At 36.5% G+C, this 11,527-nt stretch overlaps 1 protein-coding gene across 5 annotated transcripts in view; it reads left to right on the forward strand.

The window, feature by feature from the left end:
- Positions 1 to 11,501, forward strand: part of GFM2 (GTP dependent ribosome recycling factor mitochondrial 2) — a 43,824-nt gene extending 32,323 nt beyond the window's left edge. For all 5 annotated transcript variants that reach the window (XM_036226089.1, XM_036226088.1, XM_036226087.1 and 2 more), the window contains 5 exons: positions 1,932 to 2,070; positions 4,901 to 5,080; positions 6,608 to 6,723; positions 10,325 to 10,507; positions 11,099 to 11,501. In XM_036226089.1, coding sequence (XP_036081982.1) covers positions 1,932 to 2,070; positions 4,901 to 5,080; positions 6,608 to 6,723; positions 10,325 to 10,507; positions 11,099 to 11,227 — 747 coding nt within the window. In that variant the 3' untranslated portion in view covers positions 11,228 to 11,501. The remainder of the gene's footprint in view (positions 1 to 1,931; positions 2,071 to 4,900; positions 5,081 to 6,607; positions 6,724 to 10,324; positions 10,508 to 11,098) is intronic.
- The last annotated feature ends 26 nt before the right edge of the window (positions 11,502 to 11,527 follow it).

Below are 11,527 nucleotides of genomic sequence, written 5' to 3' on the forward strand. Positions count from 1 at the left end.
TCTTTTGGTTCTCTCATAATATAATTTTCTTCTTATATTGACTGTCAAGCTAAATAGACAAATTCTCCTTAATTTCTCAAAATAATCATACCTCACTTACATGAACCACTCTCCAACATTTCATCTTTCCAGAAGATGGCCTTTTGTGAAGTTTTCAAATGAGGTTCAACCCTAAGACAAAGCCCTGAGCCTCTTATGCTAAAGCTTGCAGAAGCAGCATACTAAAGAGAGGATGCAAAGGTGCTTTTAATGACAGTGGTACAGATAAAAGGGGTGAGAATCGATAAATATAACCTAATCATGTGGGAGGAAATACAGTTCTAAAGTAGGTACAGAACTGGGATGTATATTATAGCACACAGGAAAAGAACAGATACTCATTCTGCATCTTCTTTTTAGGAAGGCAGGGTAAAGTTTACATAAAATTTTAGAAAAAGTTTCTTTAAAAGATCATAAATTTGTCTTTTAAAAGGATAAACTGATTTCATTAATCTGAAAAATACAGGATACTCTGTTTTCCCAATTGTCAGCTAAATGAGTAGTAATTTAGTTTAATTGATCCTGAATGCTACAAGAGCAGTTAAAACAAACTTTTTATTAAAAAACAAACAACTTTTATTTAAAAAATGCCAATACATTTTTTTAAATAGCAAATAACACACAGGTGTTCACAGTAAAGAAAGTTTCCCTTACTGTCTCTCAGTCCTATTCTACGCAGGTCACCACTGTGAAAACCTGGTGACTAGCCTTTCACACTTTTTCTAACATCTACTTTTCTGCTATGCTATAGTTTATAATAAGGATAGCAATCGTATACCAGGTAATTCTTTTTTTGTTCCTTACAATTATATTTTTATTACAGCAAAAGGATACAAATTAGAACCAGCTAAAGGAAAAGCCACATGGGCCAAATCTGGGACAGTTCTAAATGAGAAGCTGTGTTCATCCTCAGGGATGTGTTTCCCTCCTAGTAGGGTATTGCCAACCAGGGAGGCTCACCTGGGCCTTTGTTTTCCAGTTTTTATGGGGGCTCAATCACATACCACCTGTGTGGTTGACCTTTAGTCTCCAGAACCTCCCATAGTTTTGGGTTGATCTTTACTCTCCAGATTGGAACTGATGTGGTTATTCTAAAGCCCTCATCATATGATTTATGATGAGGGCTTTAGAATACTATACTATCTGATAGACAAAGCCCTTGGACAAGCAAAGACACATAATCAGAGTATCTAGGGACCTAAATATAATTTCCCAGTTGCTGAGAACAAAGGCCAGATCTCTCATTGGGTAAATTCTTCCCAGATGGCACATGAATAAGATAGAGCAAATAGGGATTCCTCACACTATTCCTTCTTCAGGAGTAACCATTGTTACTTTAAAAAAATAAATAAATAAAAGCATATCTGGAAGTTTTGACTGCCCACAAAGCTGTAAGGTCCCCAGGATGCTTGGGCAATACCCAGGTGTTTGGAAATGTTTGGGATAAAGGTTATTTCTACCTTTCATAAGATGTTGCCCTCATCCACATGTTTCCAGACAGTTGCCTACATCTTCATTAAGAGAAGAAAATTTCTCTCTTCTTAAAGGCACAACTCAGAAGTTGCCAGCATCAATTAGGTTCATGTACCACTGCCCAGAACTTAGATATGTGGTTGGAAAGTATAGTCCTGGCTAGATGCCACTTTCCCAGCTGATCATTCAGTTAGCATGGAAGAAGGAGAAAATGGTCTAGTATTTCACTTTTCATTGATTTATTATTCCAATTAGAAAAGCTAAAAACTTTGATGGAGCCAAAAAAAAAAAAAAAAAACATTGCAAAAAAATCCCGTTTGTAATTAATGAAAAATAACATATTGATGTCATACCTTGATGTAGTATTTTGTAATAAACATAATTTTTATTTTCTTTCATTTCCTTCCTTTTTTAACCAGACTGTCCTATGTGGTATGGGAGAGTTGCATATTGAGATTATTCATGACCGAATCAAGAGGGAATATGGACTGGAAACCTATCTAGGGCCTCTCCAGGTAGCATACCGAGAGACAATCCTAAATTCAGTTTGTGCCTCAGGTAAAAAATAAAACATTTAGAATTTGCTCTTTTTATTTATCTCTCTCCAGGATCTATCTGTTTACTGAATCTCTTAGTATAGTTGCATAAAGCATGGTTCACAGTCACTAGTTTCTTACATTAGTGGGAACAGGTTTTTGGTGTGTGTTTTTTTAGGATTTTTGTTGTTGTTGTTTTAAACATAGCCCTATTCCATTACCACTCATATCTACTGGACAAGCCACTCATCAAGCAAATGTGCTTTTTAGTGGCTATGGGATAGAATAAGCTATTGAAGATGGCTGAACCCAGTTCTCACTACCAGAATGAGTGTACAGATTTGAGGTTGATATGTTATTTTTACTCTATAAAGTGAGTGGAAAATGATTTCCACTAATTAATAAATATGGTAATCTTATGCCGATGGTATTCTTGAGAAAGTACATTTTTTTTCTGTTCCAGAATGTCAGGATTCATGATGGATAGTTTTAATTTCATTCCCTTAAGCAAAAAAACATGACAGTATTGCTATTCCCCCCAAGGCAAAAACAGGTTTGTTAAAAAAAAAAGAGAGAGAAAAGATGTTTAGGATAACGAGGTCTTTTAAGCAACTCAATGATTTGTATAAAGGCCAGATGGCTACTGTTCATTGAAACTTGAAAAATTAAACAAATAAATATAGAAGTAAATGACATGAGGATTCCTATTTCTGGACTTCATATCTGGGAAAATTAAAAATGCCGTAACATCTTTTATGTTAATGTCTGAGCTATTTGGAATGTAATGGAAATTTCCAGAGGCCAAAAAGGAACCTGGAGCAGGAATCTCAGAAAATAAGTTAGCACCAAAGTCACTAAGCTATTCTGGAAGAATCTACAGTCATTTCTAACCTAGAGCTTGAGGGCTACATCTCATGGAAATAATTAACTAGGAAAGTTTTTTTCGTAAAAGAAGTGATAATTTGTAACCAGAGGCCTTGACAGGGTTTTCAGCCTAAATTCTTAGAATCATTGTGACGTGAAAAACTCCAAGCCAAGAATTTAATTCAGTATCTCCCTTGAAACACGGAATATAAAGAAAACAAATGCTAATTAATGCCTCCAAAACAAAAACAAAAGCCTCAAAACTTTATGAAAGGCAAACCTTAAAATTTTGGGGAGAAAATATAGAATGGTCTTACTAATCAGGATAGGGTTGGACTTATATATCTCCAGAAATTAAAACTCTGAAGTAATATTGTTAAATTTAATGTTATTAAAATTAAGAATTTGTTTATTAGAATATACTATGAAAAAATGCAGACATACTAAAAGCCAAAAGAAGATATTTGTATTACATAAACTGACAAAAGATAAGTACTGAGACTATATAAAGAACTTACAGATCAGTAAAAACATGACAAACAACTAAGTAGAAAAGTGAGCAAAAAAGATTGAACAGCTATTTCACAAAAGAGGATACCCAAAGGCCCATGAACATATTAAAAGATGCTTAATCTTGGTAATGATTAGGATTATGCCAGTTAAAAGTGTAAGATGCCATTTTACACTAACAAAATTGGCAAGAATTAAAATCTGACAATGCCAAGTGTTGGTGAGATGTTGAGCATTGGAAACTTATGAAAATAACCACTGCAAATACAATTAGGCAACTTTCTTGTGAAGCTGACCATGCACAGATCTTACTGCTCAGCACTTCCATTTTTAGGTATGTGCTGTAGAGAAACTCTCATATATGTGCATTGAGAGAGAGAAGGATCTTCATAATAGCATCATAATTAAAAAAAAAAAAAACTAAATAGAAAAGACAGCCCAAATATTTGTGGACAGCAGAATAAATAAATAAACTGTACCATGGTCATACAATGAAATACTATATAGCAGTGAAAAAGAATGTATCAACATGCATCAGCCCATGTGACCCACAAATGTGTAGCCAAAACAAGTTACAGAATACATACGATATAATAACATTCAAAATGAAGCAGAAGTAAACTATATTGTTTGGAGATACAAGCATATGTGATACAGCTCTAAAAATCATAGTAATTATTAAACATGATATCATGGTAGTGCTTGCTTCAGGTTTCTAGGTTACTGGTAATGTCCTGTTTAGTAATTTTAGGTTTCCTAAATGTTCATTTTATTTTTAGCTTATGCATATATTTGTAAGTATAAAATATAAAATAAAAGTTAGCTTGTAAAGGAATTATGAAGAGGAATTGTAGACTATAATTCTTATTTTTGAATTTGGGCCATGAGTCACTACATTAAATACAGCATAGTTTTGTTTTCGTAAAATATTGCAGATTGGTGACAGCTGTTAGTTATCAGCTAATGAGAGATATTATTTTCAGTTTTACAAAAAGATTTCACTAGCTTTTTGGAAAGTATAAACATTAAAGGAATATATTATTACTGGAGAAATTTAATAGTTTGTGGGTTTTCAGGATTAAAATCCTTTTTTATTACATGACCTTTTGTACTCTAAATGTTTTACTTTTAAACACAACTTTTTAATTAAATGAATTTCAGTCAGTCACATAAGACGTTTCAAAGGTTGAGTGTAATCTTCATATCAAAATTCCTGTGATCATCTGCCTCAAAGAATCTTAACACTGAAGCAATAGGTTATTCAGAGCATTTTTTAACATTGATAAACATGGAAGCAGATGCTTTCTTGGTAGAATTACTTTGACATTTTTGTACTGTATTTAGTGCCATTGTTAATATTTTCTCTCACTTTATCTTGTATCAGACTTTGAACCTATTGATTGTAATTTTGCAAGTTGTGGCACCTTCCCACCTTTCCAGAACAAATCTCTGAAGTACCATATTCAATTTGTTTACAGATACCTTAGATAGAACTTTAGGAGACAAACGGCATCTTGTGACTATAGAACTGGAAGCAAAGCCAATTGAAACATCATCTGTTACGCCAGTTATTGAGTATGCCGAAGGTGTTAGTGAAGACATTTTGAAGGCCTCCCAAGAGGCCATTGAAAATGGAATTCACAGTGCATGCCTCCAAGGTAAGGTACTGAGATAAGAGTAAGCATGAGTATCACATACTCAACCATTGACTCACTCATAATTTTATAGATTATTTTAGTCTTTTTTTCTAACTTTGGTAGAGTTTTCTCTCTATCTCTTCCCATTATGTATGTTATACCTTTTAAAATTGTCCCACAGTCCTTGGATATTCTGGTTTTTTTTCAGTCTTCTGTTCACTCTGCTTTTCAATTTTGGAGGTTTCTACCGATAAATAACTCTGAGACTCTTTCCTTAGCTATGTCCAGTCGATTTATAAGCCTATCAGAGGCACTCTTATTTCTGTTACAGTGTTTTTGATTTCTAGCATTTTTTAGTTCTTTCTTAGGACTTCTACCTATGTTTTCATTGCCCATCCATTCCTGCATATGATAGAGCCTTTAGCATATTAATTGTAGTTGCTTTATATTCCCGGTCTGATCATTTCAACATCTCTGCCATGTCTGGTTCCGATGCTTGTTCTGTCTATTCAACTTGTGCTTTTTGCCTTTTAATATGCCATGTAATTTTTTTTGATAGCCAGACATGATATATACTGGGTAAAAGGAAATGCTATAAACAGGCCCTTAGTAATATGGTGGTGAGGTGTCGGGGCAGAGGTGTTATGTTAATAGTCCTAGGATTAAGTCTCAGCCTTCTAGTGAGCCTGTGCTCACTAGAAACACAAGTGCTTCTGTTTTCTCACCCCCTTCCCCTTTAGGCAAAGCAGGATGGCTAGAGTGGACTGGATGGAGTAGGGTACTGCCCCCAAGTCAGGCAGGCTCTGGTGATAATACCTTACAGGTTAGGCTCTGGTTAATTATTGTCCCCTGAGGACAGGCCTTGTTAAAAACAGAGTGCTCTGAAGTACAGTTTTCGATATGAAGCTGATTGAATCTGTGATGCAAAACCATTGGATACAAAGGGCCAGCTCTCAGTTTTGGGGGAGTCAAAAGTTATTCTCAGATTTGCATCTGTTTTGTTTCTTTAACCCCCTGCGTTGTTCAAGGGTCAGCTGTATTTCAGAATGATTTCTTTTCCCCTTCCCCTGCTGAAAGCACAGGGGGACATTTCTCTTATATTTACTGTGAGAACCTGCTTGAGCTCCTGGGGGTAAATCTCACAAAATTGTGCCCCTTGTGCTCCTCCGCCCCCTTTCCCCAATGACTGGGTACCCCTGGAGTTTTTAACTCCCAGACTTGTCTACACTAAGCTTCTAGCAACTTACCAGTTATAGTTCAGGTTTTTCTACCCTGGCACTTGTTCCTGGGGTGTTTTCTGCTGGTAACTGTTTCAGGAAGCTGTGACTCCCTGCATTCACCTCGCTAGTCCTCCCCTCTCTTACAGATTCAAGAGGAGCTGATTTTTCAGTCTGTTCTGCTTTTTACTTGTTATGAGGACAGAGCGATAACTTCCAAGCTCCTTACATGTGGAACTGGAAACCAAAAGTCCTTTTTTTTTTTTCTTTACATGTCTCAGTTACTCCTCACTGTATATTGAGTGTTAATACAGTTTTTCCCCCTTGCTAGGACCATTGCTTGGATCCCCAATTCAAGATGTGGCAATTACTTTACATTCACTGATAATTCATCCTGGTACCTCCTCAACTATGATTTCTGCCTGTGTCTCAAGATGCGTACAAAAGGTATAGAAGTATCCTAATCCTTTTTGCTTTAAGGTGACTCTCCTGAGAGTAGTGAGCACTGATCTGCAGACAGCTGTGCTTGTAGTGCCTGACCTTGTATTTTTGCTTCCTAAGTCTTACAGTCAACAAGAATTTTTACCATGGAAAATCTTTGATTCCTTAATCACCAGGGTTTTATTTAAAAGAAGATCTAAGAAATTACCGTTTAACATAGATAGCTATGAAATATCCTCTGATTTTGGCAAATAGGCAAGTTTTCTTATGTGGCAACTACTTTCCCCATCCCAGACATGCCATTAGAAACAAGCTTGGTAGGTTTGAATGGAGGACATTTCTAGAGTCACCTTGGCCCAAGATATACTATAATCTAAAGGACACTGAGGATCTAATATTGGTTCTAATTTTGGCATTCGTGTTTGTTCAGCTAAGATTACTTTAGTCAAGAATTGCTGAATAACAGATTCAAGATAAGCATCTACCTTCTCAGAAAATCAAGCAATCTGGTCTTTTTGGCATGGTTACCTGGGGTATGTCCTTGAGTGTCTTGCCCCAGTACCTACCTGAGCTGGATTAACCCCCAGGGCCTTACTGTTCTGAGTGATGATTCTGTGCATTTCTCTCAGTGTGAGAATGCTCTAATTTTGTAGGTGACTGAGTTTGCATTAAAACACTTGCTTTTATAACCATCTTCTAATATTTTGCACTGTGAGACCTGACTTTCTATAGTCCTATTTGAATCCATAATTATAAAATTATCTTAAATACCCTAAGCCACTGACTTAAGAAGGCTGACCTATCTCTTACATATGAGTTCAGATTCATACTTCTTAAAGTTTTTTGATTTAAAAAAACTATACTTTCAAAAAAAATTTAATTTGCCTAAACATGTAGCTAAAAATATCATTTGTTGTCATGATTAAATTGTTGAAAACATTTACCTTCCAGTAATTTAAAAAATTTCCCCTGAAGTCGGTCTTAATTTGAAATAACAGTAAATCTGTAACTATTCTTGAGTTGGTTAACCTTTTTATTAAGATCATATTAGAGAATAAGAATGAACATTACGGGGAGGGGGGCTTACATTTAATCTTTAGTTTTAATTCTTTACTTTAAGTGAAATACTTCTAATGGAAGTACTCCAGCCTTTGTTAAGCTTCATCTAGTAGGGAAGCTCCTTCTCTTTGCTCATGAGAAGTTAATGATGCTTCATGTATTTGATGCTTCATGTTGTGCTTAACAGTGCACTAGGCACTGAGATGGATATACAGGATGCATACATTTTTCTTGACCTTAAGTACTTTATGATTTTGAAGGGAATTAAATATTCCCAAATAGCCAAAATATTAGGTAGGACAAACTGAGTAGCATAAAAACTGAGAAGCAAGGAATTGGGCAGGATTCTTGGGAAGACGTTAATATTTGAACTTTGATGATTTGAAGAATTTGGGCATGGAGGGGAGCATTCTAGACAGGGGGAATTAAAGAGTTCCTTTAACTATAGGTATCAGATGAAGGTAGAAACGTAGTGAAAAATAATGTGGGAAAAATTAAATAGAGGCAGACTGTAGAGAAACCTTAGAATGTACATTTAGCAGTTAGATTTGTTTTGAGAACAGTATTTTCAGAGAGGGCAGTGTAATCATTAGAGTAGGTTAGAGCTAGGCTAGCATTGGGGATGGACTGGGTCTGAACTGGGACGATAGGCATGGGAGTGGAATAGAATGGAAATCTTATACCTTGCTTGAGGAAAACAAAGTCAAAGGTGCATCTTGGTGAACTGAACACTAGTGATACCATCAACAGAAATAGGAAAGCAGATGAGTGTTTGGGAAAGGAAATGATGAACTCAGTTTGGGGCACTATTGAGTTGCTGTAGTTGCTTCAGACACTATCCCAAAGCAGGCCAATGGAGTACAAGGTTGGAGCACTCAGAGACTGTGGGCTGTGTAGAGTTTAAAGCTTTTGAAGAACCTACATAGAAGATGTCTTTGAGGCCCTGCAGTTAGGCAGTATTGCCGAGAAAAAGACAGAATAGTACTAAAGAGAGATCCATGAGCACAGTATATCCTATTTAAGTTACACAGAATTCAGTCCTTTCCTTGGTTGTAGCATTTTTCCTCTTAATTTTTACCTTTTCTGTCATTTTGTTCTAAAAGATATGAAATGGCACAAAGCTTTTAGTAAGAACTGCAAAAATGCAGAGAATATAGTTGTTTGCTGTCAGCCGTCATTTTTAGTAACATTTTCATTCTAGGACTATTAGATACATTTTTTACAGTTGTCATTTCAGTCGATAGATTTTAAAGGTTTATTAGCTATGAAGAACTGAGAGATTGTGTTTTACTATGTATGTGTGCTGTATATTTTGAAATTTCTGTGATAGGGGTCCCCGACCCTTGGGCCACATAGCAGGAGGTGAGCAGTGGGCGAGTGAACAAAGCTTCATCTGTATTTGCAGCCACTCTCCAGCGCTAGCATCACCGCCTCAGCTCCACTTCAGATCATTAGGCAGTATAGATTCTCATAGGAGCACCGGTCCCTGGTGCCAAAAAGGTTGGTGACCGCTGTTCCATGATTAAATGAATGTACTCTTGGTTTTACGAATTTGGCCATGACTGTGAGGGTAAGGGGACTGGAGAGAGAGGAGGAGGTGAGATATCAGGGACAGAAGGGTTAGAGGCTGAGCAGTATGATTCGACAGTGTCGGTGATGATAATGCCGCCCTCTAAGGCCTTAGTAATAATGCGGAGTAGAGGGGTGGGAGCAGAAAGAAAGATGATCAGTCAGATCCAGGTAAAGGTAGATTCGTGAGCCAAACTCATGAATTTATGGGAAGTTGTTTTATTACGTTTGAACTCTGGCAGGCTAGAGACATAAATCAGACTCACCTTGTGGTGTCTGCACATTGCATGCAAAACCCACTTACCAATTTGTGTGATGTAATGATACTGTTAAAGATGGTATCTGACTGGTGGCCCCAGTGTTTTCTTATATGATTGCTACTTCCAGTTTTCTTATACTTCCTACCTGCTCTATGCTATTTGAGCTTTTTTCATTTTCCCTGTTCTTTATGTGCTTGATTTTGGCCTTTGAAATCTAAAATTCTGAACAGATAATCTATTTTAAATAGAGAGTGTGCTTCTATTACCTACGTGTGCTAAATTTCTCTTCTATTTTAAGCTCTCCCCTTCATTTTCCTCCTTGATTGCCTTGACATGTTCCATGGACTGTAACTGTAGGCATCAGGAACAAAACAGGACATTCGAATAAGTTTTTGATTGAAAATCTTATTTTCTTTCACTGTATCACTGACATATTCACAGGTGATCTATATAATCTGGCTTTCCCAAGCACCCCCTTGCGACAGCCCATACAAGAGATCTATGATGTATTGCCATGAATGTACAAGTAAATATTGAAGTTTTTGACTTCTTATAAAATATTATCTGTATAAAGTAGGCTTTTGTGTTTTTTGTTTGTTTGTTTGTTTGTTTTTTGGTCAGAGCTCTAGCGTTAAGAGTATGGGCAGTAATAATTTTTTATGAATTTAACAGAAATTTGATTTCTAAGTTAGGGAAGAGAAATTAACATTCTTTTCTAGGCTCTGAAGAAAGCAGATAAGCAAGTTTTAGAGCCACTGATGAATCTTGAGGTTACAGTGACGAGAGATTACCTCAGCCCTGTCCTGGCTGATCTGGCACAAAGAAGAGGGAATATCCAGGAAATCCAGACTCGTCAGGACAACAGAGTTGTTATTGGATTTGTTCCTTTAGCAGAAATTATGGTAGGTACTTTGTGACTGAAAAGTCTTATTCTTTTTTAAATACAGGGGATATATATAGCAAAAATAGACCATTGGTAACACTTGAGAGAACCATCAGGGCTTCGATTTAGAGGATGCATGTTAAATTTCAGCCAAAGTAACTGTTAGGACTTTGGATTTAAATTGTGGGGGAAATCCAGGGGATTACAGCAGCTTATTTCCAGTCCTTGAAAAGGTTGAGGTGTACTGTACCAAAATGTAGTACCAGCCTACCATTTTTCCTCTTGCAAGCATTTATCCTACTACTCCAATTGCTAGTTTTCAGGCAAGTGTCATTCTCCCTGCCAGTCTCTTCTGCTCTAGGATAAGCACCTGAGTGCCGGCAGAGTCATCTTTCCAAGTGCGGGGACCAGGGAATATATCTGAAGCATATGCATACTATTGTTTTCTGTCCTCCACATTATTTCTGAGAAGAATGATTAAATGAGCTGTTTGAAGAAATGATATGGTTAAGTTACACAATCACTTTTCCTGGTAATGGTCAAAAGATAAGTAGCAGGAAGAGAAACTTGAAGCTTCAGTTTGTTAACTGACTTCAATTATTTTGATTAGGGTTATTCAACTGTGCTTCGAACGCTAACATCAGGTTCAGCTACTTTTGCTGTAGAACTATCTCATTATGAAGCCATGAACCCTCAAGACCAAAGCACACTGCTCAACCGGAGAAGTGGCTTGACCTAAGTGCTCCAGGTCCTTGGAGAGAAAGGAGTACCTATCTACTTTTTCAGTAAGAACAGTTTTTATTGCTTTACTTATTGGACAAATACTGTTGCCGTACATCGAAGAACTAGATAAAAGATGTAACTTTAAACTGACAGTGGCACTGGAGCTGCTCTTTCTTTCTATAATGAGAAATGTGCTTTGACGTTGAAAAGTTAATGTACCTGAACTATATGTGTAGAGACGACGTTATTACTGTCAGTAAAGACTCCACCCTTTGGAATATATTAAGTGATATGACCAAGTTTGGATTTTTTTAAG

The sequence above is a fragment of the Rousettus aegyptiacus genome, unplaced genomic scaffold (genome assembly GCF_014176215.1).
Source record: "Rousettus aegyptiacus isolate mRouAeg1 unplaced genomic scaffold, mRouAeg1.p scaffold_m13_p_8, whole genome shotgun sequence".
Lineage (NCBI taxonomy): Eukaryota > Metazoa > Chordata > Mammalia > Chiroptera > Pteropodidae > Rousettus > Rousettus aegyptiacus.